Consider the following 26,879-nt stretch of genomic DNA (forward strand, 5'->3'; position numbering starts at 1 on the left):
CAGCTTACTTTATTCTGATGTCTTCTTGATCTTCTGGCTCTCAAATATGAGTCAGCACACATTTGCTCACACACTACAGTCAAACCCAGGACAAAATAAACAATGATTGATATTTTGGATTTTGTTAGACTGTTTTAAATTATACTACAGTATTTTCTTTAACATAATAAAAATTTCTCCTCTTGTTCAGAGCAGGCGTTCCTGACTAGCAAGCAGCTAGCCACCAATTGGTGAGTCAGAAAGGATCCTTACACCTTGTGGATCTGTCATCATCTCCACGTATTTCCCAAGGTTGTGATGTGTGCTGGAAGGAGAAAAAGCACAGAAGCTTTAGTGGACCTGGCTTAAAAGTGGACTCGTCACTTCTGCTCACATCCTACTGGCTAAAACTTGGTCACGTGGTCATAAAAAATGAAAAGAAGTCTGGGAAATACAGTCTCTATATTACACAGGAATAAGAGGAAACAGCTTGGATAAACATCTAGCAGTCTCTGCCACAAGTAATCAGAGGTTCTGAGTTTCTAGCTCTCTGGCTCTTCAAGACAACAGGGAAACTCCAGAGAAGTGGCAGTACTAAGAGGTGGAGACACTTGAGCCTTCTCCCCAGATCTCCATCAGCAGCACTCCCATTGATACATATAATAGATCTTTTCCAGTTTTATGTGAAATACAATCCAAGTAAAGCTTCACGACAAATCCCCTCAGCCCCACTACAGTAGAGACATTGTGAACTGTGCTGCTCCCCAGATCACTTCCTGAGGGACCCAGCTGTGTCAGCCCTGAACCATCAAATCTCTAGATAGTGGGGAATCCTGTAGACCTGGGTTCAGGTATCCATGATTAGCTGTATCCTTGTTTTGCTTCCCCTTCTATAAAATGGTGATAAGACACCACTCACCCTCTCTGTTCCAAGGGGATGTCCTGAACTTCAAAAAACGTAATATACATGGGGCTGGCCTGGTGGCGCAAGCGGTTAAGTGCGCGCACTCCGCTGCGCGGCCCAGGGGTTCACCGGTTCGGATCCCGGGCGTGCACCGACCACCGCTTGGCAAGCCATGCTGTGGCGGCATCCCACATAAAGTGGAGGAAGATGGGCACGGATGTTAGCCCAGGGCCAGTCTTCCTCAGCAAAAACCAAAAGAGGAGGATTGGTAGATGTTAGCACAGGGCTGATCTTCCTCACCAAAAGAAAAAAAAAAAGGTAATATACACATCAACACTTTTTAAGCTGAAAAGAAGTACTAAACATTACTCCTAGTTCTGCAGCATAGAGATTCATTAATTCTCTTCTCTCACCTTCTTCCTTTTCTCCTCTCCCACTTTCTCCATGTATTAGTTACCTGAGCCCCTGTAAAAGAGATAGAGGACTTGAAATGTGCTGTCTCTAACTAAAGCCCACTACACTTCAGTTCTAGGGAAGATATCAGGAAAGAGCCAAAGGAGAGCATCTAAACAAAAAGTATAACTGGGCAAAGGGTTAAAGCTGGGGGAACCCAAACTAAACAGGTATGTGGTCCTTTCTTCCCAGAAAGTAGGCTGTCATAGGAGATTAGACAGCTGATACTGTAGGAGGGTGGGGAGAACGGAAAGGCTGCATTTCCAGCTGCTATCCAAAATGATATTACTATGGTGTTTGCACTGAACTGGAAAAGCAGAAAGGAAGTGATGACTGAAGTTGGGAAAGAGTCAAAATACTAAGTGATTGAATCTTCCGGCATACAGAAGACGTCCCATACTCCATGCCTGGGTTGTTGGATCCTTCTCCATCAGACACATAAGAACAAATTGCTACTGTGTAAGCAGTGGGCATCTTCTTGTGGGTTGTAGCAAGGCTACTGGTAGAGTAATATGACCTCATGAGCTATTTGCCCTTTTATGAAGCTAATGCCCATACAGTATGATTTTAGAGGCACTCGAGGCTTACAATGATCTCTCCTTCCTGCCTTCAGATACTCAGAATTTCTTTAGCAAGACAATCTTTTGTTTCACAGTCATAGATAAACTTAACACACAGATGCATATGTCTATGGTACGTTGTGAATAGCAGGTCCCAGGGGACCTGTTTTGATAAGAGTTAGAGTCCTAGATACCTAAAGAGGGTGAGGAGTAAGGGAAGCTGGGACTCTCTGTCAAGCTCACCTACCTTAATTCTTACCTCTTCTAAAACTTGTGGCCACACCAGATTTTTAGCTACCATTTAAGTCTCTAAAACGTGGAGACTTAAGAAAATGGCAAAAATGAAACAAAACAAATATACACTAGGTTCCACCAATAGGGGGCTGATTAAGTAAAGAGCAGTACCTCAATGCAATGGAATGCCATGTAATTATCAACAAAAAACAATATGGACATTCTTCATATCTTACATAGAAAAATCTCCAAGATACATTGAGAAAAGCAAGTGTAATAGGAAGATGGGTAGATAATCTATATCAGTATGTGCTTATATGTGCATAATATAATCTGGAGGGATACATAAGAAACAAGGGGGCTGGAAACTGGGATGATGGTGACAAGCAAGAGCATAACCAGGCCTGAAGCTTATAAAATCGGGGGCAGCTTCTTCAAGAAAAAGAATGTGAATTTATGACTACAAATGTAGTTCAGGGCTCTGGAAGGGGCCCTTGGTAGGGCTCTGAAGCTTTGCTAGCATCACAGTAAATCCACCACTGGGGACAAGCAGGGGAGGGAGAATATCAACAAATACCTTTGAGAGCTGCTAGAAATTTGAGCTGTTTTTACCCATTCAAAAAACTAAATTAAAAAAAAAAATCACAATATTTGCCAATGTAGCTTTGGAGAAATAGAACTGATTAGGTGACCCAGCCTCGTGAAAAATTTCAGTTCAGATAATCAAATTCATAACAAGAAAATTGTGAACACTGCAACAGTAACTACACTGAAATATCATATTTCACCTATCAGATTGGCAAAGATTAAAAAGTTCTAAAAACACATAGTTAATGAGAACATGGGGTGTCATACATTGCTGTTACTTGGTAAAAATGACCTCCATGGAGAATGATTTGTCAGTATCTTCCACAATTACGAATGCACATGCCATTTGACCCAGCAATTCCACATCCATTCAACAGAATATTGTACAGCTGAAAAATAAACAAGGAAGCTCTTTATGTACTGATAATATAAAACAATCTTCAATTTATATTTTTCAGTGAAAAATGCAAGTTTCAAAATATATCCTGGGTTAGCATAGTAATATATTTCCTATAAGCTCAGAATATTTTTGGAAGCATTTCACAAACCACTTGTAATATTGGAGTGTCCAGTAAAGGGAACTGGATAGCTGAGGGAAGGATATGTGTGAAAGAAAAAATTTACACTTTTGTACTTTTAAATTTTGAAACGTCAATGTGTAACTTTTTCAAAACATGATTTTTGAAAAAGCTGAAACAGATTTTTTGAATATTGCAAAATTTACAGTAATGTTAAACTCTAATGAAGCCTAAGACTGTTCAGAGGGCAGCCTATTCAAGTCCCAGACCTTCCCAGGGAGATCAATTCCACATTTGATGCAGACCAAACCAGGGTCAAGAAAGGTTGAGAAGATGGGGTATTTCTTCCCCTCCACTGGAAAGCAAAGCATTCAAAAGTCTGATTAGTCGTTCAATGATTCAATGAATCTATGATTCTAAATGAAACATCTTCCCAGGGAGTATTTTTTCAGTGGACCCAATACAATTTGTAGAAATTGATTCTGTAAGTTTCTGGCAGTGATGAATTCTTCTCTGAGCTCCCCATTACAGTGCTTTAGCTCCCTAAAGATTAAGGGACCTCCTTTTCCCAACTCCTCTGCAGGAGACAGAAAAGAACCATGGCAGCCAGTGTTTCTTCCTTTATTTTCCTTTGTTTTCATTGGGGACTTAGAGTTACTTTGCTAAATTAAAAGAAGACAGGATCCCTTGGGACATGGCTGAAACCCAAACCTGAGGACACACCACCGAAAAGAAACAAGTCTGAGACAGAAGAATATCGGATCCCGTATGTGTGTGACTATTCTAAATATAAGAAAGATGAGCTGCTAGCTCGGCCATCAAAGATTTAGGATATATGAGAAACATTTTGTTACGCATAAATTGGGTATTCCAAGAATTATTTAGAGCCAAGAATGCATTTCACAATTGATTTTTTTAAAGACTGTTTTCAGAACAAAAAGGCTTGTGATGGAAAGAATTTATTTCCACAAGATGGTGCTATTGCTTCTGCCAGGCAGAAAACACATTTCCTTCAGGAACTAGAAATCCAAAATAGACTTCTGACTGGTGACCAAATCTGTGAGTGCTTTGGTGAATCTGCCAAAGTAGCACATTGTCAAAAGCATTCTGATGGAGAATGATTCGGGCCAAAAGGGTGAAGGTTGTCGCAGGTAATCATGCCTTCCACTCCTCCACACATACCCCAGCTGATGTCTCAAGGCTTCATGCTCACCCTTCAGCCCACTACTACTCCCAAATGCTACTCCTACCACTGTCAGGCGTATGTGTGTCAGGAAGGGAACCTGGGTAGTAAGGGGAGGCATAGAGTGTCAACGATCATGGAAATGTATCTCCCATCTCCCACATCCTCCCACACTTTCTGCCCAGGGGCAGCTCAAGACTCTCCTCTTCAGCAGAGCCTTTCCTTACCACTCTGGCCCACATTAGTTATACTTTTCTTTGAATTTCCCTGGCATTATTATTTTTACCCTGCTTTGAGCTGATCAGAGGTTGCTTTAGAATATTATTTTATCATTTCCATCTAAATTTTCCAAGTTCTTTTGGAACAGAGTCCATGTCATAATTGCCTTTGTATATGCCACAACAACGAGCATGCTACCTTGAATTTATGCATAGTAATGACATCGCAAATGCAGATAATCTAAGGTAAGTGCTCAACAACCTTGGTTGGTAGCCTGAGTGAACGGGAGGATGCTAACCCCAGTTGGCCACTATCCAGCAGCTAGGAGTATGATCTTTTAAGTCACAACCTCTCTGGAGTTGTTTGATCATCTCTAAAAGGAGAGGCTTGAACTGTCCTCCTAACTCTATTTTCTTTTTAATGTTTTGCTTTATGACTTTAATGGCTTCAATATCCCTGTCTTGAGGGAACCATGGAGGCAGGAATATTTGTATCATAAGGGAAATAGAAGGATACTTCTGATGAATTGAAAAGCATCTCCCTCTCTATTCATCCTTATTCTGCCCCCATTTTTCTGTCTTCCATCTATGCCTCTCTGTGCCTTGGCAGTCAAAACTGTGACACAGCAATAAACGGCAGGTAATTCCCTTTCTCTTTTGCTACCACAACCTCTCTACTCCCACAAGGAGGTAAGGGCAGGTAGGTGGAAGCCTAGGGGCACAGTGACAGCAGGATACTCTGGGCCCATTGTTAGGAGTAGGACAGGAAACCTGCTGTGCAGCTATAGGAGTCGGGGCTGCAATTGGAAGACGAATGGGATAAATAATACAGATTAGGATGGAAGAGAGATACTTGTGCCCAAGGACAGTCACTGGGGACTTTGATAACTGGAACAGGACATTTCCAGAAATGGACATCAAAGACGGATTAGGGATAAAGCCAATGACTTTCTAATGGCAAAAGGGAAAGACAGTGTTTGACCAAGAAGGGCAGAACTAAGATCATTTCTGTGTTCAAAATAACCAGCATGTTGTTATCAGTTTTTGCCTTCTATTACGCCCATTGGAAGAGGCAACACACAAAGACCCAACTCATTCTTTCAACAATATGATGAGATTTTAGTCTTAAAAAGATAAAATACAAAAAAAAAAGACATAATGCGTGTTTTCCACCTTCCAAATAGGAGGAAACAAATAAAATATATATGTATAAAAATGATAGAAGAAAGATTTGGCTTTAAGCCCCAACAGAGGAATTCCTGGCACCCTAACTCCCTCTTCCTACCAGTGTAAGATCTGGTATAAACATTTATGTACATATCAGTATGTATTTGTGTGTGTATATTTCTCATCTTATACCAAAAAGAATACAGCTCATAAACATATATACACATGTACATATTCACACATGATAAAAGTGGATGAAAGAAGAAAATAGGACAAAATGAAAATAAAAATAGAAACAATAAGAGTTCACAGAGAAAAATGACTAGAACTTTAAAATTCATTCTGATTGGAAAAAGTAAAAAACATAAGATTGATGCACAACAGCATTTATGTAAATTAAAAATACACGCGCACAAACAATACAGGGTTTTTTATAATAAAAAAGGAGTAAATAAGCAAAACAAAGGAGGAAACTTGAACAAACCAAAGGAATCACCTTTGACAGTGTGCCATGAAGACTGTAGTTAATACAACTTTCGGCACCTGCCTTTCCCAAATAAAAATAAAGCAGGTGATTTATAACAAAACCTAGGAAGTGCCATTACGGAGATTAGCTCTAAATGTCGTGAAAGTTTGGAAGAGAGAACAAGGGAAGGTTTCACCAAGGAGTGACCTCAATGTTGGATCTTGAAGAATGTGTAAGAGTTTGCAGAAAGTAGGGAAAGAGAAAGTGTTAAGCTGAGGGCAACATAAAAGCAGAGGTTTCCAAGTCCAATCAAAGGATAAGAAGGGAAAGAGCAGAGATAATTTGCTTCACTCTTATGCAATGTTTTTGAGATGCAAATCTGGCCCTGCCACTCCCTGCTTTAAATCCTTCAATGGCTTCCCTTGCCCTCAAGATAAAGACCAAAATCCTTAATGTGGTCACCCAGGCCCCCATGATCTCTGGTCTCTACTCACATCATTAGTTTCATTTTGTGCCAAGGTCCCTCCATCCTCCTCCAGATCTGAGACACTCTAGCTTTCATTCAGTTTCTAAAATGAGCCAATGACCTTGCTGCCTCAAGGTTTTCAAATGTTTTACCTCCTCCTAGAACTCTCTTCCCCATCCTCTTTGCCTAGCTCATTTCTATTCATCCTTCAGAGTTCAGCTGAAATAGGACTTTCAAACTATTGATTTCTCTAACTATTCAGATGAGGTCATTCTCTTGGGTTATAAATATCTACTTTTTAGCATGCATTAAAATTATACTAACATAATAATTAAGTAATCATGTTTAATGTCTATGTGCTGGCGTAACATAAGCTCCTTGAGATCAAGGACCATGTGTACCACTATATCCCCAGCCCCTCATTCAATGCCTTGCACATAATGGGAACACAATAAATATATGTTGGATGATTGAGTGAATTAAATAATTGAGTAAGAATGCACTGGTTGGGTTGGGGAAGTGATTCTGCTCTCAGACAGCTACCCAAGACTGTAGAATCTAAATAAGAGTTGAGGGGCCGGCCCTGTGGCCTAGTGGTTAAGTTCAGTGCGTTCCGCTTCACCAGCCTGGGTTCGGTTCCCAAGTGTGGACATACACCACTGGTCAGGGGCCATGCTGTGGCAGCAACCCACACACAAAATAGAGGAAGACTGGCACAGATGTTAGCTCAGGGTGAATCTTCCTCAGCAAAAAAATAAATAAGAGATGAGGTCCAAAAAAGGAATCACTGACCCCATTCTTTCTATCAGGGGTCCACACAGTGCGATGCTCAGTGGATCCACAGTGAGAACGGGAGGAAAAAGAATTTTTCATTATATTTATTCTTATCTCATTATCTTAATCTCATTATTTTAAAATGTCTATTTTTGCATATTATAAAGAAGTAAATGTATATAGTTTATAAATAAATAAACCACTCATATATTGAGAATGCTTGTTGAAATTTTTTTTATTGATGGAAGGTAGGATAAAAGATGTTTTTAAACCACTGCTGTAGATCAGAGGGTCTTCGTTATCATTAAGCGTCCAAATCAGCAAGGAGCTATTTTCCAATAGTTCTGCTTGACTCCATATCTCCAGAATTGAAACTCCACAGGTTTTGGGCAAGGGCAAATTCATAAAGCTCATCAGAGTATAATGGAAGCCTCTGGTAAAGAACCACTGCTTTTATATCAGGATTCCCAAATCTAGCTTCTCATCATAATCACCTGGGACACTTAAAAACAAACAAACAGACAATAAGAAACAAAAAAATCTTTCCTGGAGATTTTTCTAATTTGCCAGATTTAAGAGACACTGCAATAGAGCCAGAACTCCACTAAAGGGACTCCATCGGTTTTAGTCTCTTTGTGATCAGGGATCATGCCCATCCCCATTCTTATCTTCCAAGAATTTTGAGCAAACTTGAGAAACATCCCAAAACCAAGCACTGAAAACAATCGAGACAATCTGCATCTGAATAATGGCACTTCTAGGGATTGCTACTGCAGTGCAGGGTAGGACCCTGCTGTCTCTCTATGACTCCCGGCACTCTACCATAGCTGTGACCATTCTGTGGAAAGACGTGGTCCTTCTCAGACATTATTTACCGGACTCTTTGGAGACGCTCAATTGAATAAGATGCAGAGGCATGTATATTTTCCTATGCTATACGCACCCAAGTTAAAAATATACACAGGAGAAATTTCAAGAACTATGAGCCTCCAGCGACCTGGGGAGAGTGTGGAGTCAGGCAGCCAGATTATGAAGGATCTTGTAGGCCATGCATGCTACCGGGGTTAGACTTTACTCTTCCAGAGATGGGGCTCCTCTAAAAGATTTTTTTTCAGCCTTATTGAGTATAATTGACAAATAGGAATTGTATATATTTAAGATGGACAACTTGATGTTTCCACATACATACATACTGTGAAATGATCACCACGATCAAGCTAATTAAGATACCCATCAGCTTATATAGTTACGATTTTTTTCTTTTTCTTCCCTGTCGTTTCTTCACCACACTTCATGTTAAGCCCACACTATTTGCCCTTCCCAGAATGTGCTCAGGCTTCTATTTTTCCACATCCCATTTCTAGTGTTGGTATGCCTTTCCCCTATACTCCTCTCCACCAGGTAACAGAGTCTTTTTAGGACAAGTCAACTCAAGCATCACCTTATCCATTCAGGCTTCTCTCCTTGCCCGAGCAGGGCTCTCTGCTTCAGGCTTCCACCACACTTTGTGTAGATCTCAACATAACACTTATCAGGCTCTGCTATCGTGATTTGCTATCTGTTTCTCTCCTCGATTAGATGGAGAGCTCCTTGGGGCCAGAGACTTGGTCTTTGTATATCTGGTTTCTAAAACTGCATATTGAGTAAATGAACAAAAAACAATGAATGAGGCAATCAGTATTTACACCTTGAACAGCATTAAAGTTAGACTAGTGCCAATGTGCAAAGGTTGAGAAAAGAAATAAAGGGAAATCAAGGATGAGAAAAGAAAAATATATTCATCATAATGGAACAGGATAGTTAAGAATAACACTGGCCAAGTCAGGGTGGATTGAACGGAGAAAGACAGAGAGACCAGAGACCACGGTCAGCCAAGTTAAGAAAAGAACTGAGTTCAAAATCAGTTCAAAAAGGTTCAAAGGGGGCTAATGGGATCAGGCAAAAAGCACAGTCTGAAAGGCCAGAGGAATAGTCAAAAAACTAGCACTGGATCCACTGAGAGTCAGAGTTAACCAAGTGGGACCCCACACAGCCAGTAACCTCGGATGGTGGCACCAGGAGGACATCTGGTCAGAGCAGTGACAGCCCCAGGGATAACTGATGAGTTCCTGCTTCAAAAAGGTCACTGTGATTCCTTTAGCCTCAATACCAAGAACTACACAGGATAGTTCTCTGTCCTTCCCCCACCATGGCTGGATCTCAAAGGCATTGTCTCCAATTAAAATGTCCCCCAATTCCAGAACCTGTTCTTTTTCTCCCCCATCTAATATAGCTCTTATTTTAAAATAACTTTATTTTGAATCTGTTTACCTTTCCCAGCTCTTATCACCTTGTTATTGTAAACGTATTCATTCAACATACATAACTATCACGCACTGTTAGGAAAGGAAACTAACCCGTATCAAGCACCTTCTACACCTGTACTAAGGTGATGTATTACCTTATTGAATTACCACAACAACCCAGTGAGGCAGGTATTATTAAATATTATTATCCTCATTTAAGACATTAAAAAAATGAAGCATATGAAGATTAAAATGAAGCAAAGGAAGGTTAATACGCCAAATTTTTGCGTTAAGTGGTGAAGGTGGGATTCAAATCCACCCATCTGAATCTAAATCTCATCCTCTTTCCACTGTATCACTCTCTCCTCTCTAGGCCTTTACAGAGGAAATATAGGCCCAAACAAAATATCAAAATCTCGGGATAGGATGACAGGCCTGCTTAAGAAGCCCACACACCAAGGGCAAGTATCAAGAAATGGAAAAAACAAAAACAAAAACAAAAATGAACACCCCAGTTTGCAAAGTGAAGGGAAGAGGAGCCTGGAGAGCTAGATTTGTCCGCATACGCAAACACCCTGCAGACGGGGATGCTCCACGGCAAGAGCCAACTCCCTAAGTGATAAGTTTTAACTTTCCTACATCTCACTACTAGTTGAAAAGTCAGGTCAAGCCCTGTATGCTTAACTCTCTGGACAAGAGCCCCGAGGTCACTGAATCAAGGGTGGTGACTTAAAAAAAAAAACAAAAATGCTGATAGGCCAGAGCTGGCAGAACAAGAGGAGGTCAAGTCTATGAGACATGACATCTAGAGAAAACAAAGGGCTAGAGAGCTGTATTCAAGGAGAAACAAGTGAAGCCCGAGCAGAGCAGAAAGAATAGCCAGGCTGGTTCAGGGGGCAGTTTCAGCTCCTCTGACCACACTGCCCATTCCCAGCAGGCACTATGGGACATAGCAGAGATCAGCAAGTTCAGTCCAAGGACCAGACATTTACTAACCTTGCTCACCCACTAGAAATTGTGGACAGCGATGACAAAATGGAGTAACATATGTCATACTTCTAAAATGGAGCTGGGAGGCCATTAAGGAAGTAGGGCTTACGCATGCACGCCATGTCCCAACCCAGAAGGAATGTAGCTTCTGAACTGTGCTTCACCGCTGTCACCTTGACCTTCTTTCAAGAAATATGCTTGCTCCCCTAGATAAGAACTTTCCACCTTAGAGATGGCCTTAGCAACCAATCACGTATAACCAAGAAGTAACAGTTGTTGCCAGCACCAATGAAATTTTGCAAAACAACCTGTGTGATTTATCTCTTTTCGCCTTTATAAACCCTCGCCTCCTTTGTCCTCTTCGGAGCACATTTTGGGTTTCTGCCTGAATCTGTGTCTCCGGAATTGCAATTCTAATTCCCCAGATAAATATCTGCTCTTTGAATTGTAGTGAAATTTTTCCTCAGTCAACAAAATCAAGGGCTCTCATACCTTGGACTGAGTTCTCTTTCCCAGCCTAGAAATAGACAGTTCTAGCTTAAACCTTTTGACTTACTGCACTCTCCATTCTTACTCCCTTGCTGGGTTTATGACACGTGCTAGGCCTGCCCTTACGTACCTGAACTTCTAGTCTTGGTTTTGCCCATTGCTTCCCACACCTTACGTGGCAGCATAGAGAAGGCTGAAGGCTGCTGAACCATTTAGGGCCTAACCTCTCTGGCCAAAGTAATATGGGCAAAGTAGCACATTCTTTGAACATAGAGATGCTTCACGACTCTATTGGAGAAGAGACCATTCTACCTTAATGACATTCTATCCTAAAGCCCCCTTCGAAATCCTTGTAAGCACAGTCAGCCAGGATCAATGCAGCAGCCAATGGGCACAGTAATCTGGAAATGGTGTAACTGACTAGTTGTTTGGGCTTATAGATGATGGCATTCCCAAGAACAAAACAGCCAGAAAGCCCATTAAGATTCTACCTGACTTATATCATCACGGAAACCCCTGGAGTAACGAGTGGGGTTGGGGGCTGAGCAGACTAAAATGAACATATCAAGAATCTCTGTCCCCTAGAAGAAGGATTCTTACTGTGTGTGTGTGACTGCACCATAGAATATTTTGGCATTCTTTGAAGTCTGTGGAGAGCTATAAAGATAGACCCACTCCGGCTTGGCCTCCAAGACCACTGGGGCACAAGGTTTCCCTGAAAGAATCAGAAAAAAAAACACACAGGCCTGCGACAGAGGCTTAGATACTCAAAAACAAACATACACACGTCCTGGGAAGAAGACGGAAGGAACACATACCCTGAGATATATAATCATCCTAAAACGAACTCAGATAATACATAGCTGCACATTCCTAGGCCGTAAGAGATGGCCTCCTAGGGAGACAGAGAAAGAGAGAGTAGGATACACCCTTCCTCATGCAGGGAGAGACAGGTAGACATCAAGAAGAGAAATGAACATTGAGGCCCGAAGATAAAGACGCATGTACAGACAAACACAGAAACTCAGACATTCAGAGACACAGACCAGCCAAAGAGAAACACCAACAGAGGGCAGATCAGCATGGTCCCGAGTCAGGCGCAGGTGAAGACCTGAGTACAGGGGAGAAGAAACGCGCAGCAGCTTTCAGAGACACACAAGGACACAGGCGAGGCCCCCCTCCTCCGTGCGGCCCGCGCCCTCTGGTCCCTCCTGCCGGCCGCTGTCCGCCCGGCCTGCGCCCCGCACGCCGCCCCGCTCTCCCGCCGCCGGCCCGCGGCGCCCGGTCCTCCGCCCGGCCGGCACTCCCCAGCTCTGACGCGGGAGCTCCCCTCACACCAATGAGGCTCGGGCGCCGCCGGGCCCTGCCCCTCCCCCGGGAAGGTGTGTCCCTGGTTTCCTCACCTGAAACTTCCGAGGAGACCAGATCCCTCCCTCCCGTCCGGGCGGGCCGCGGGTGGGGCGGCGCGGGCGGCCGGGCCTGCGCTGGGGACTGCCGGCCGGCGCCGGGGACCGGAGGGGGCTCTTGGGCCGCGACAGCATGTGACACTGCCCAGGTGGGTGCCCTCGTCCCTGCGCAGCTCCTGGCTCCGGGCGGCTGGAGAGCCCGGCGGAGGTAAGGGAGGCACCGGGAGACAGGAATCTAGGCCTTCCCCCTGGGACCGGCCCCAGCTGGGTGCCGGGCGCAGGCTCCGGAAATGGGGGGCTGGGCAGAGAGGCGGGGTTCGGGGCGTGTGACTGAGTACCCTGGTCAGGAAGAGGAGGGAAGCTGGAGCAAATACTCTTGCCTGAAAAACTTGCTTCCGGCCTGGTCTCTACCTTGGAAATGGACACCCTGCCCCCAGATCCCCCGGCCAATAATCAGGGCTCTTTCTTCAAAGTTTAGGCCCTGGGGAAAGCTAACCCCTATGATAAGGGATGACTGAGATTCCCTTGTGAATGCGCTCCCAACCTAGAGATCTTTCATTGTCTCCTTCTTAACCAGGCCTGGGCCTGCCTTCCTTTATCTTCCTATGGATTAGCATTCTGCGTATGTCTTAAGTACACACCTCCCCCTGGTAGCCAGGGTGCTTTAACCTGTAAAAATGACTCCTGCCCTGCCCCCCACCCTATTTCCGCCTATACTGGGAGTACTTCCAAAGCTTCGTGTTAATCACCACACTGCATTTTGAACTTGGGGAGGCGCGAAGGGACCTGTTAAGAGTTGGGGGTTGGGGTGGGGGTGCTAGAACCTGGTTCAGGCTCTAGTTCTGAGCATCATTTATAATTGCCTTCCAGCAAGACTGCCCTAGGAGAGCTGATCCTGATGCCACTTGCTTTTCAGATCTCAGGCCCTTCTCCCCTTCCTGGAGCATGGGTTCCCAAGACAGATTGTCCCTCTTTGTCCACCTAGGAGTGAACTCTGGCCAGGACTCTTGTCAGATTGAGGGGAAAGGGTATGTCAAACAGACAAGGGAGGGGGTGACTTTCCTTTCTAGCTTCTTCCCTCTTTTGCTCCCCCACTGCATTCCAAGCCCTTGCATCCTTGGCCTACTCTAGAAATCCCAGCCCCTCACTAGACAGCTCCTTATGTGGCCTCTTTCTTATGCACACCTGGGGTAGCCTAGGCCCTAGCAAAGTGGGGATCATTTGTTAACCAATTGGTGAGCCTGAAACTGAAGCCATGTCTTCTGAGGGGGCTCATGGGGCAATGGCTGGGGAGAGGGAAGGATAGGGGGTGTCGATTCTGAGTGACACTGCCCTGCAAGAGGAATGTATGTCATTACGCTAGTGGGGAGGAAAGAGGAGTCAGGAAGTGTGCAAAGGAATCCCTCTTATCAAAAGAATACAGTGATTCTAAATATAGTCAAGAGTCTTCATATATTAGGGGTCCCTAGAGGGTATGGCTGCCCACAGTGTGGTCTGTCTGAGGTTGTCTGTGGCCACATTAAGCATGGCATCTGTGGGATAGACAGGAACATGTCATTCCTTGTGTCTGGAGTGGTCAGTCACTGTGTGGTGTGGACAAGAACGGGGTCACTCACAGGGTCATGGGTTGAACAGGAGCAGTGTCACTCAAGTGTCAGTGGTACAGATCCAAACAGGTGACTTACAGCATCTGGTGTGGACAGGCGCTGAGTCACTCACCCTGTCTGTGGAGTGAACAGGAGCTGGTCATTTAGTGTCTGCAAGGTGGACCAGAACGAGCTCATCCTCACAGTCTTTGTGAAGGACACAAACAGGTCACTCACACTCACATTATCTTTGTGGATGGTGCCGGGGCCACAGGTAGGCTTGGTGTATGTGAGCATTAACACTAGAGATGTTCTCTGTAAGACCAACTGTCTACAAGACAGAGGATGATGTGATATTTTCAGACATTAGGGAATAGCTAAGAGATTTTTATTACAGTTTTCACTGGGATGGTGAGACTTTCGTAAAGTGAATAAACACTGGTCTTAGCAGTTAGTCGTCCAGAAAGCTACTCTTATTTTGATATCTTTGTAGCGTTGGGAGCAGTAAGGTCAAACAGTGAATAAAGGCATACATCTATGTGATGGTCATATTTTCTAAATCAAAATTAGAACATATCTTTTGATTTGGGGGATGTTTTCCTAAGGTGAGCAGCAGTATGGATGATATAGTGTGAAAGCAGATGTATTGTAACCTCAAGAATATTTTAGTAATTTGTGGTGTTAAGTCAGAGTATTCAAAACAGACACTGCTAGAAAATCCAGGAAACATGGTCCTCAAAAATACACATGGCACTCGACATCGGTTCAAAGAATAAGCAGTGTGATGAGGGGGAGGGGATATCTTTGAAATACAATTTTATGTCTCGTGCCTAGAAATGGACAAGAGCTAAGGTGTTGAGGGGCTCCGAGGGAGCTACTGAGCTCTGTCACACACTGTTAATGGGATGACTTGGAGCTTTATCTCAAAAGAAGTTCCGTGTAGATGGGGTCAGCAGATGCAAAATAAAATGTCTCTGGTCTGGAGGAAGCCCAGATCACCATGATGCCACGCTCATGCACCATGATGCTGTGCTCAGACAAATAGTGATTATTCACCCCCAGTGGAGAGGAAATGAGGTGGCAGCCCCATAACGGGCAGTGCAAAAAAACTCTCTCTTGATGTCTTTATGTGAGTAAAACTATGTTTTACAGACTTCCTTTAGCTTTGTCATGTTCTAGGTTTGTATTGCCTGATCGTAATAGGATTGCTAGGACAAGATCAAGTATAGGGAAATGGTGGCTGAGCTGGTGACCGCCAATATTTCCAAAGGGATAAAGATAGTATTAGAAATAATGTCAGCGGGGTTGCAGGACACAGACTTGCATTGTGTCACTAGAATGGAACTGAAGATGTCCATGTAGCACACGGTGTATATAGATATAGCCTAAATAGAGCAGAAACACACCTATATACTGAGAGACTGCTTGTTGTGAGGACATGACAGTGTATATGGGTACAGTGACAGGACAGTATAGATGTGGGTAAGGGGAGACTACAGGTTTAGTCCCACGGTCTCCTTAAGCAGGTAGGAGCCAAGTTTCAGAAAGTGTTTACAGTGAGCAAGTATATTATTTAACGCGTGGTTGAGAGAATAGAGTCAGCTCACAGAATCATCCATAGTGATTATAGTATTTTGCACTTAGGGCTAGAAATAGGGAACAAATCACGCACTGTGTCAATTAACTGGAAAAGGCCATAAAAGTCCTTCTACACAAGGACACTTATGGTAGACATGGCCCATCGAGATGGTATCTGTGTCTATGGGGTGGCCTGGAACTTGTCACATACTACGTCTGCAGGGTGGCTAGGGACCTGCCTGTTTAATTATGTCAGGCTCTATTGCATAGAAACTGCAAGGGTGGCTTATTGCATGTGTGTGTGTGTGTGTGTGTCTGTGATGTGCGTGTGGATGTGTGCTCGTGCAAGCATGTATGCATGTGCAATACCTCAGCAGGAAAACAGGCGTTTTGGGCAGGGGGCTTCCACTTGAAGCCTAGGCCAGACAAGAAAGGTGCGGGTCCAGGTGCTGCTGTGGGTTCCATAGGCCCCCGGGGTCTTCCCCAGGCTCGTGACCTGCCAGCTTTTTTACAGCTGGGCTTCTGGTTGCTTATAGTAGACTTCAGTCAGGAGACCTTGGTTTGAGTTCACCTGTACCGTTTGCTTAGGAAATTTGAGCAAGTGACCTTCAGTTTCCTCATCTGTAAATTAAGCAAAGTTTTCTGTGTGTCTCTAAAGGTCCTTCCAGCTCATAAATCCTATATTTCTCTCTTACACTTACTCTCTCTCTCATCAACAATAATTACAATCCCTAACATTTCTATGACCCTTAAAGTTAGCAATGTACTTTTTTGTGTTATCTTATTTAATCCTCATTAGAACTCCTTGCAAAGGAAGTATTTTATCCCCTTTTTAAAAGAAAATGTATAATCATTTGGATATCCAAGAAAATGGATAATCCGTTTAAAAGAAAATAGAACATCAAATAAATGATTTCTACAGTTGTCTTAAAATTAGCAAGATACAAAAAATGCAGAACTAAAAATTGAACAACCCCCTTTAACTCTGTGTTCTCCCTTCCTTCATTCATGCAATAAATCCTTGTTGAGGGCCATTTGAGCCTCAGGCAGAGGGCACCAAGCAGTTAATATGGCACTGTTTGTGCCCTCATGAAGCTCATGGTCTAGCCCAGACAACAGATATGTAACTACAAGTGCAATGAGTGTGAGAGAAGAAGCAAAGGGTTTTCTGGGGCAGGAAAAGAGGATTCCAGGCAGAGGAGCAGCACATGTGAAGGCCTACAGATGAGAGAGAGGGAGGTGAGCTAAAGGGACTGAAAGCCAGTGGGGTGGGGGAGGTCCTGACAGGTGATGAGGCTGCTGAAGGGGGCGGCAGAGGCCAGGTTGTGGAGGGCATATAACCCACACTGAATATTTGCATTTGATCCCAGTGGCAGTCAGAGGCTACTGAAGAATTTAAACTAGAAGCGGGCTTTTAAGGATCACTCAGGTGCTGGGTAGAGAGTGCCGTGGAAATAGGGCAAGAGAAGCTGTGTGGAGGCCAGTGGCCAGGCTGTGCCCCAGGTGCAGTGGCCTGAGTGAGAGGCCAGCAGCATGCACCAGGGCCAAGCAGTGGAGATGGAGAGAAGTGGACAGACTTGAGGAATATTTAGGAGGCGGGGTCAGCAGGACTTGGTGACTGATTAGATATAGGGAATGTGGGCCAGGAGGGAAACAAGAAATTTATTTTATTTTATTTATTTATTTATTTATTTATTTATTTATTTATTTTCCCCCAAAGCCCCAGTAGATAGTTGTATGGCATAGCTGCACATCCTTCTAGTTGCTGTATGTGGGACGCGGCCTCAGCATGGCTGGAGAAGCGGTGCGTCGGTTCATGCCCGGGATCCGAACCCAGGCTGCCAGCAGCGGAGCTCGAGCACTTAACCACTAAGCCACGGGGCCGGCCCCTGAAATTTATTTTATAGTTGAAAAATATTTATTGAGCACTTAGTATGGGCCAGGTATTGTGCCAGGTATAGACAACTGAGCAGGACAGATATAGTTCTTGATCTCGTGAAGCTTACCACCTATTGTTTGAGATAGATGATAATCCAAATACACACATAATTATATAATTACAATTGTATAAATGCTACAAGGCAGAGGTAAAGTGAACTATGGTTGATAAGTGTACAAAGAGGAGTAAAGTAACCTAGTTAGAGGATTGGGGAACTGAAGGGGTTAAACCAGGAAATGGAGTCTCACAAATAACAAGAAAGAGAGTTTTTCTAATGTCAGTAGTGTCAAACACTGACAAGAATCACCAAAATAAGCATCATAGTGTCTCCTTTGGAGTAAACAACTTGAAGATTGTAGGGGAGGTGGGCAGAGTGGTACTAATGAAGTTTGGTTGGAGGTAGGTGAGATGTGAGGATATGAAGACAGCAGGTGTGAATATCTCCTTTCATGAGTTAGAAAGATGAGAAAGACATGAACAAACTTAAATTCTGTTGGGGTGGTTCTAACAGAGAAGGTGAAGTTGTGAGAGGAAGAGTTGACCCATAGCATAAGGTCCCTGAGACAGCAGGCTAAAGAAGATGGCCTTGGAAAGAGGGGACACATCTTGCGCTGCCAGAGGAGGACAGATGGAAAAAGCGAAATGCACGTCACTGTGAATTGCAAGAAACTGAAGCAGTTCTTCTCCATTGGTTTCTAAATTATTTGCAAATTAGGATATGAGGTATTCTGTGGGAAGTGAGAAGAGAGGTGAGAAGGTCAAAATTTTGAGAAGTAATGAGAAGAATTTACAAAGTTGTTGGAGAGAAGGGGAGAGTAAGATAATGAGGGTGACACACTTTTATGGATGTAGTCGAAGTGGGTAACCGTTGTATCTACTATGGTTCTAATAAGTCTAGTTATCATTCCACTTTATAACAGCTGCCTCTATAATTGAACACAAAATTGTTGATTAGTTACAAAGCTCTGCTAGACACTATGGCAAATAAGATATAGTAAAATCCAGACCCTGTATAAAGGAGATCACACAATGCTTTAGTACCTCGGACATTGGCTGTAATGGCCAGACCTGTTTTAATCCCCCATCAACAGCTTAGGAGGAAGATCCCCCTCCAGACACTGCTTCTCTGGGCTGTTAGATCTAAGGTGTGTCACTCATAGTGTCTGGGAGCTATATGAGACTGAGTCATTCTTGGTGTCCAGAGAGTAACAGAGAGAGACTATATGACATAATACAATCTGGGGAGTCATGACCACTGGGAACACTTGTTACTCTGGCAATGGTCTTATGCTCTAATTTAATTCTTTATTATCTGTCTCCCCCACAAGAGTGCAGGCTCCATGAGGACACTGTCTTTGTCTCGTTCACTACTGAATGACCCACACTTAAAAGGGGCTCTGGGAAAATATTTATTAAATGAATAAATAAATGATAAGTTTTATAGAGGCTATTGCTTATTTTGTTGAGTAACTTTCTTCTCAAAGAATGCCTGTAAATGGAACCAAAGAAATGTCCCACTCTTGTTCTTTTTGGTCTATTCCTCTAATAGGTAAAAGCAGAAGAGGTGATAGAAACTTTATCTTTTATTCCTCTTTAGGATTCAGCCCTGATGGAGGATGAGGAGCCCCAACATGGAGCCTCAACTTCTACCCCTGACATAGCGGAATTCGATGCTATCCCTGAAGCTCTTATGAGAAGCAGCCAAACCCTTGCCTTGGGGCCTGAAGCTCAAGAAGGCCAGGACCCATCCTATAAGTGGGCAGAGGGACGCAGACTCTTGGAGACCCAGCAGAGAGATTTAAGTGATGTGAATGACTATGCAACAGAGAGTATGATTTCTTTCCCCAAGGAAGCCTCTGCAGATGTGGAGACCAACCAGGACAACCTTATGGCTGAGGCTTGTGACACTCCAGAGCGCCAGGAGGCAGTGCCTCAGAGCCTGGCAGACCGACAGGCGGATACACTAGCTCCCCCAGAGCTCTGGGCTTGCCCTGTCCAAGGGGAACATCTAGACATGGTCCCAATATCCAGTGAACTGGGCAGCAGAATGGAGGTGGAATTTAGAACAGAACTCACTTCGTTGATATTGGGAACCGAACAAGCAGAAGAGAAGGAAAACAATTCTCCAGACACCTCTGCTCAGACCAGATTTTGGCCTTCCTGTGAAGATCACCCTGCAGAGACCAGCCGGCCACAGGACTCTGAAATTGGAACTGTCAGGCAGGGGGAAGAGCTACAGTCTATGGGGGTGCAGGAAATCCAAGGGAGAGAAGGGCTCATGTGTCCCCAGGAGGCTGAGGGGCTGGAGGAGCAGGGACAAGAGGAAGTGGGATTTCAGGGAGCAGGAAGTCTGGGGGAGGATGTTTGGTCTGATGGGCGTTTAGGGGAGCAGGAACACATGGGACAGCAGGTTAATGATACAGAGGAAGAACAGAAGCAAAAACAGGAGCAGATACAAGATGATGTGATGCTTGCCAAACAAGGAGAAAGAGATGGGCTTAATGGGGGATTGGGAAGTCTGAATTATGCTGAGTGGGAGAGGAGGACTCAGTGCCAGGGAGATCTGGAACAGGGGAGACAGAGGCAGAGGGAGTGGAGGGGGCCAGAAGAAAGTAGAGTGGACACTCAGTATGAGGAGAATCAAAGCTTAGTGGGGAAATCAGTGGAAGTAACTAAAAAGCAAGAAGACCAGGGTCTATGGGGGACATTGATGCCAGTAGAGGCCCAGGAGGAGGAGGTGGGATCAAGCAAGGAGGACCCAGGGAATTGGGGTGGGGATGCACTAGGGGGAGTGGGAGGAGAAAGGAATCCAGAAGAGGGGGAAGAGCATGATGGTCCTTCCACAGTGGCACTGGTAGCCCCTGAGGTGTCTTCTCCCTGTGACTTGTTTCCGGACACCTGTTATCCCATGACCAGGATTCCCAGGACTCAGACAGAGCCTAGGGCTGAGGAACTATGCCCCAAAGCTCTGTCTCCTACACTGGAGCCAATAGGATGGTCCCACCAGCCCATTTCTGTACCTAGCTCCTTTCCTGCTGGGGAGTCGCCTGACCAAGAAACAAGTCAAGACAGCCAGCAAGAAGGATCCGAGCTGGGGAAGGGGACAGCATCCAGCCGGGGGACTGAGGTGGCCTCTGCCAAGACCTCTGTGACTCCTCCAAGGACACCAGATTCAGCACCTTCCAGTCCTACTGAAGTCTCCCCAAGCACCACTGCCTTATCATCTGCTAGCTCCTCAGTTGCCTTTCCCAGGAGGGAGCCCTCTCTTGCTGCATGTTCACCAGAAACCTCCAGAGCCTCTCTCTCGACTGACAACCCGTCTCCCTGTGGGGCTTCCAAGACTCCGCTGGCTGCCTTCCATGGCTTCCCATCTGCAGAGGCTACCATGGACCCATGTGCCAGCTCCGACTGGGCCAGCCCTCAGAGCCCCCTAGCCAACTGCACAGGGGCTGTCCAACACCTAAGGAGCAACTCCTTCCCGGGCTCTCACAGGACAGAGCTGATTCAAGACCTGGTGGGACTATCATTTTCCTTCTCCCATTCAGAGTTACCCCAGAGGCCCCCCAAACCTGCCATCTATGGCTCTGTGATCCCAAGAAGGAACAGGAGAAGTGGAAGGGACTGCAGCGTCTTTCCAGAATCTTCTAGGTCATTATCCGCTCCAGGGCAGGACTCTCAAGAATTCACCTCAAATCCAGAGAGGCCCAGCAGTCCCCACAGCAGCCAGCCATGGGGCTCCCCACGTAATTCAGACTTAGCCCCAGGGTCTCTTGCCTGTGTCTCTTCTCCACCCCCAGTCTCCATAGATATGAGGATCCATGAACCTCCACCCCCGCCTCCTCCAGAGAAGAGGCACGTCCACTCCTCCATGGTGGAGAGAGATGGCCGTCTCCATGCAGTGGTCCCCACACTGAAGCAATGTAGCCATCATCCTCCATTAGCCCCAGGTTCAGAGCTACATGGCCCCACCAAAGGCCCAATTCCCCAAGTTCCTGAATCCCTTGTGGCAAGGCAGCACCGACCTCTGCCCTCTACCCCAGACACTCCCCACCATGCTCGGACCTCTTTCCCCCCAAGGCTGAGATACAACAAGCCATTACCCCCAACTCCTGACTCGTCCCAGCCCCACCACTCTTCCATTTCTTCTTCGACTAGCCCAAGAGTCTACAGGCCTTTACCCCCTGTCCCTATCATGGATTCTCCCACTGAACCACCCCCGTTACCCCCAAAGTCCAGGGGGAAAAGCAGGAGCACCAAGGGAGGACTCATGAATTCAGGGGTTCAAGCCAAGCCAAGGCCTATTTGTCAAGAGTGGACCGTCTCCACTCCTCATGTTGCTGGACGTACTTCCTGGCCCCCAGCCATGGGCAGATCAACAGATTCTTTGGCTTCCACCAGTAGGAGTAAGAGTGAAATGTCCCCTGGCATGGCTTTCAGCAACATGACAGCGCTTCTAACTCCCGGTTCCCCCAGCAGCCCCTGGCCTCTGGAGCCCCAGGGACCCACCTCTGAACCAGGGCTCTCAGAAGGGTCTGAGACCCCTGCCAGAGGATCTTTGAGAAGAACAGCCCCTCAGGAAGGAGCCAATGGCCTGAGGAGGTCAGATGTAGGCCGAGCATGGCAGCCAGAAAAACCTAGCCATCCCCATCTGGAGAAGGCGTCCAGCTGCCCCCACAGGCGGGACCCGGGAAGACCACAGGAAGGCAGCAGTGGACAGGCTGCAGTCCATGATGAGGGGTCAAATAAGCACAAGGGCTGGAACCGGCAAGGCCTACGCAGACCTTCCATCTTGCCCGAGGGCTCTTCAGGTGAGCAAGGACAACAGTGACACTCACATCAGACCAAGCTTTCTCCACCTCTTACCACCTCATCCATCTTCTGTCAGGGGCTCCTGCTGTTCCCTCTGCTGGTTTCACTTACCCACATACCCAACCCCACCATAGAAGGAAGCCCAGAGAGCCTCTCTGAGCTCACGATGCTCTTCCTTCTCCTTCCCCTCCTTCTCCATCACCCAACCATGATGTTCTTTTATTGTGTATCTCTTTTTCTCAGGGTTGTTCTGGACCCCCACTTCTTTCCAGTTACCAACACCTGCTTGATGTCCTCCTAGTAGTAGAGAAGACATCCTCTACTTGTCTGATTCATGTTCTGACATGAGGGATGGGATGTCCCTGGTACTAGGGTATTAGTGTCCTCAGATGCTTTCTCCTTTGGTACTTCCCTCCCTCACAGATTCCTAGTGGAGCTCTTTCATTCCACCCCCCAACCCCTAGTTGCCTGGGGTCTTACCTTCTTCAGCTCTCTGAAAGTCCCTCTAAAATCCAGTTACTTCACCCATTTCCATTTTCAGATATAAGAGGTCCAGCCGTGGAAAGATTCCCTGTCCTCTCAGACACCATTGTTTTTCGGTGAGTTACCCTCTCTCCTAACAGACACACCTGTATTCTCTTTTTTTAGGATTCTGAGATGTCCATTAGTTGACAAGGGTTCTGGGACCCTGTCTTTTCCAGGGGTGGGGAGGGGAAGAGACAGACATCAGGATTCCACGGTAGAGAGATCCTTTATATACCTGCTTCTGTCAGCTGAGTCCAAGTCTCCCATCCGTTTGGCCATTTACTAAACCTCCTATAAAGGTTCAACATGACATCCAAGAAAACTCCAAACTACCCAAAAGTGGGTCAGGCTACAACTTGCCTCGTCAGGGGATTTGGCCCTGACATCCCTGCACTGAGAGTTTAAAGACTATCTCATCTACAGTTACCTGGGGCTTCTCTGTATCTAATGGCCAGCGAGCACCCCAGAGCCCTTCTCTACTCCACAGGGAGAAAAAACCAAAGGAGCTGATGGGAGGCTTCTCAAGGCGCCGCTCGAAGCTCATCAACTCCTGTGAGTACCTTGAGACAGAACCACAGACCCACTTGGGTGTTCTGCCCAAGACTGGAGAGGGGCTCATGGCTCTCAGCAGTGGGGTGGTGATATCTATAGGGAGACAGAATTGCAGGAGAGCCAGAAGCAGTTTGGTGGCTTCTGTCTGTTTCTGTGCCTCAACTCCCCTGTCTCCCTAACTCTCTCCCTCTCCCACGCTTCTTCACTGCTGTAGCTCAGCTGCTGTACCAGGAGTATAGTGATGTGGTTCTGAACAAGGAGATTCAGAGCCAGCAGCGGCTGGACAGCCTGGCAGAGGCACCTGGGCCCGCCTCCCCCCGGCAGCCCCGAAAGGCCCTGGTCTCCTCAGAGTCTTACCTGCAGCGCCTCTCCATGGCCTCCAGAGGCTCCCTCTGGCAGGAAATCCCTGTGGTGCGCAATAGCACCGTGCTGCTCTCCATGACCCATCAAGACCAAAAACTGCAAGAGGTACACAGCAGGGCAGGGCGGGCCGGGGAAGGGGATACAGGAGGGAAAGCAAAGTCTCATTTGTTTGCATCCTTATCTCATACTCATCACCACCACTGAGAGCAGGCTGTCCCCACCACACACTCATGCACATCATGACTATTGGTCATCTCCACTCTGATGGATTTGAACTGCTTTCTGAATGTCACCGCTCTCCCTCCTCTCCATCTCCTCATGCTATGGGCCCTTTACTCCTGCCCATTACTGGTTTAAGCTCATAAAAAGTGACCACGCCTCTGAATTTCTTGGGAAGAGTGTGGAATTAATCTCATCACTACTGCTTAGACTAAAAAATTTCCCTGCTCAACCAGGGTTTCAGGCTACACTAAAGTTTTCCTCTTCAAACAAGGCACATGTAGGGGCTTTTGTTGCGTTCCTTCAAGAGTGCCCCTTGCAGCTATCCTGTGGTCCATTGGTCTCACAGAGGCTTTTGAATGACCATCAGTCTCTGCTTGGTTGTCACTCCCAATAGCAAGACTGTAGTAGAGGCTGTTTGTCTGATGTTATTGCCATTAATAGGTTTTACGTGGAGAGCTTCTATGTTTACTGCTTTAAGGTCAAGTCATGCTGACCTGGTTTTGAATCCTGGCTCCACTGTTTACTAGCTGTCTAACCTTAGGGAGGTTATATAACTTCACTAAATCTCAGCTTGCTCATCTAAAAATTGAGGATAATAATGTCAACCTTTCAGGGTTGCTGTGCAGTTTAAATCAGATAACATATCTGGTTTTTAGCCTAGTGTCTGGTACAGAGTGTGACACATAGCAGTGCCATACTCTCCCCCTTTCAGAGGTGAGAAGGAGTGAAGTTTTGGCCAGAAGGATTTACGGGTAAACAATGCTCTTACCAAGTCAAACAAAGACAGATATAAATATTTAGGTGTTTTGAAGCTCAGACTTGGGGGCCCTGTTCTGACCTCAACTTTTAAAGCACGTGGAGGATATTTAGAAAATCACTGATCTGCCCCATATTTATGGACCAAACAATGGGGAGATGATATGTGCTCTAGCTCTCTTTCACCAACTCCAGCATACTAGGAAGTCCGCGAGGGCTCCTGGGCCAGCCCTGGTCTCACATTTCTCAGAAGAGAGAGCTCTATGCCTCGACCTCTTGTGCACACATATTCCTTTCATAAAATAGCACTTCTGGGGTCTACAAAGTGCTTTGACTGACTCCATTTCTTTTGATTGTCACAACATCTTTGTGAGGTGGGGGTCATTATATCTACACAAGAATATTAGAAAACTGAGGTTCAGAGATTAAATGAGCCACCCAAAATCATATAGTCAGCATATTTTAGAGCCAGGAGGCAAACCTGAACTTTCAGTGTCCCTGTTAGTGTTGTTGTATGTGAGGGTCATCTGGCCGTGTCATCAGTTATCCAAGTCATCACTGAGGTGTGGGTGTCTTCTTTCATTTTTCTATCCATGCATGTATCTTGAAGCTGCATGCTTGGATGAAGAGCACGACCAGCCTAGCTAGAGAAGGACAGGGCCGTGAGTCATTGTGCCCCCTGCCAAAACCTCCAAACAGGCTCTCAAGTCCTGGACTATTTCCATGAAGCCACAACTGCATCATCTCATTCTCAAATATCCTGCTTCCTTCCATTTCTCCTCAAATCCCAACTCACCTTCATCCTCTAAACCTTGTCCTCTTTTAAAGTTCTCTAAGTGACTCCATCGTCTGCCCAGTTACCAAACTCCAAAACTGAGGCCTTGGCTGTGACTTTTCCTGCTCTTTCAGCCCCCATTTCTAGCAAATAACCAAGTCCTTCCAAATCTCCCTCCTAAATAAATGTGAAATTTGCATACCTCTCCCCATCCTTGTGGCTATTCTGGCCTTCATCTCTCATCTGGAATTACTGCGAAGTTTCCTAACGTGGCTCTCTTGGCCCTTCCAATCTTTTCTCCACACTGTGCTCAGAAATATCTTTGTAAAAACAAATCTGGCCAAGTTGTTTCCCTACATAAAGCCTCTTTTTGTTTTCCCATTGTCGTAAGTCCAAACTATTTTACCTTGTTTACATAATCCTCCAGACCTTGTCTCTGTTTGCCTCTCCAGCTTCATCTCCTGCCACTACTATAGTATGCTTGGTTCCAAAAACACTCAATTTATTTAAGTTTCTTGAAAGCATCTTTTTCTCTGACACCTTTGGAGGCTTTCACATGTTCTTCCCTTGGCCTCAAATGCTCTTTTCCTGTCCCCCCAACCTTAGATTAGGTTCTGGTACGACTGTGATCTATAAAAGAATCTGTCTTGTTCATTGTTCTACCCCTAAAAGTTTACACAGGGGCTAGCATACACCAGGGACTCAAGAAATGTTTTTAATCAGTCTTCCTCCTCCTCAACCTCCTAGGCCAAATTTGAGCTGATTGTGTCAGAAGCCTCATACCTGCGCAGTCTGCATATAGCTGTGGATCATTTCCAACGTTCAGAGCAGCTCAAGGCCATTCTTTCCAACCAGGATCACCAATGGCTCTTCTCTCGTTTACAGGATGTGCGTGATGTCAGCACCATGTGAGATTCCTCTGCTTCCAAATGCCACTTGCTCAGCCTCACTCTCTTTAGCCTATAAACCTTCAGTTGGTTTTTTTCTCTCTCAGAAACCCTCTCATTGCTCCCTCCATGATTCCCAATGGTCATATGGATAGGGAAAGCAGAGGAGAGAGTGTGTAGGTGGATAGATCCATTAATGGATAAATA

General features: G+C 45.5%; 1 protein-coding gene and 1 long non-coding RNA gene across 8 annotated transcripts in view; one reads left to right on the forward strand and one right to left on the reverse strand.

The window, feature by feature from the left end:
* On the reverse strand, positions 1 to 13,274 carry LOC131398545 (uncharacterized). 2 transcript variants are annotated; one of them, XR_009216914.1, is made up of 5 exons: positions 12,678 to 13,274; positions 8,952 to 9,142; positions 2,986 to 3,107; positions 1,297 to 1,348; positions 1 to 304 (listed from the first exon to the last, which is right to left on the reverse strand). It is a non-coding gene; the product is annotated as an uncharacterized LOC131398545 (long non-coding RNA). The 2 variants fall into 2 exon arrangements; XR_009216913.1 differs by lacking the exon at positions 12,678 to 13,274 and having other exon boundaries at positions 8,952 to 10,287.
* Positions 12,751 to 26,879, forward strand: part of ARHGEF5 (Rho guanine nucleotide exchange factor 5) — a 24,800-nt gene continuing 10,671 nt past the window's right edge. For 3 of the 6 annotated variants that reach the window (XM_058532147.1, XM_058532176.1, XM_058532166.1), the window contains exons 1-6: positions 12,752 to 12,888; positions 19,381 to 22,591; positions 23,134 to 23,191; positions 23,605 to 23,669; positions 23,884 to 24,137; positions 26,533 to 26,693. In XM_058532147.1, the coding sequence (XP_058388130.1) occupies positions 19,393 to 22,591; positions 23,134 to 23,191; positions 23,605 to 23,669; positions 23,884 to 24,137; positions 26,533 to 26,693 (3,737 nt within the window). In that variant the 5' untranslated portion in view covers positions 12,752 to 12,888; positions 19,381 to 19,392. Of the gene's footprint in view, positions 12,889 to 19,380; positions 22,592 to 23,133; positions 23,192 to 23,604; positions 23,670 to 23,883; positions 24,138 to 26,532; positions 26,694 to 26,879 lie in introns of all 6 variants that reach the window. The other 3 variants (XM_058532157.1, XM_058532182.1, XM_058532184.1) reach the window with 3 other exon arrangements.

This window comes from Diceros bicornis, chromosome 3, assembly GCF_020826845.1.
Source record: "Diceros bicornis minor isolate mBicDic1 chromosome 3, mDicBic1.mat.cur, whole genome shotgun sequence".
NCBI classification, from domain to species: domain Eukaryota; kingdom Metazoa; phylum Chordata; class Mammalia; order Perissodactyla; family Rhinocerotidae; genus Diceros; species Diceros bicornis.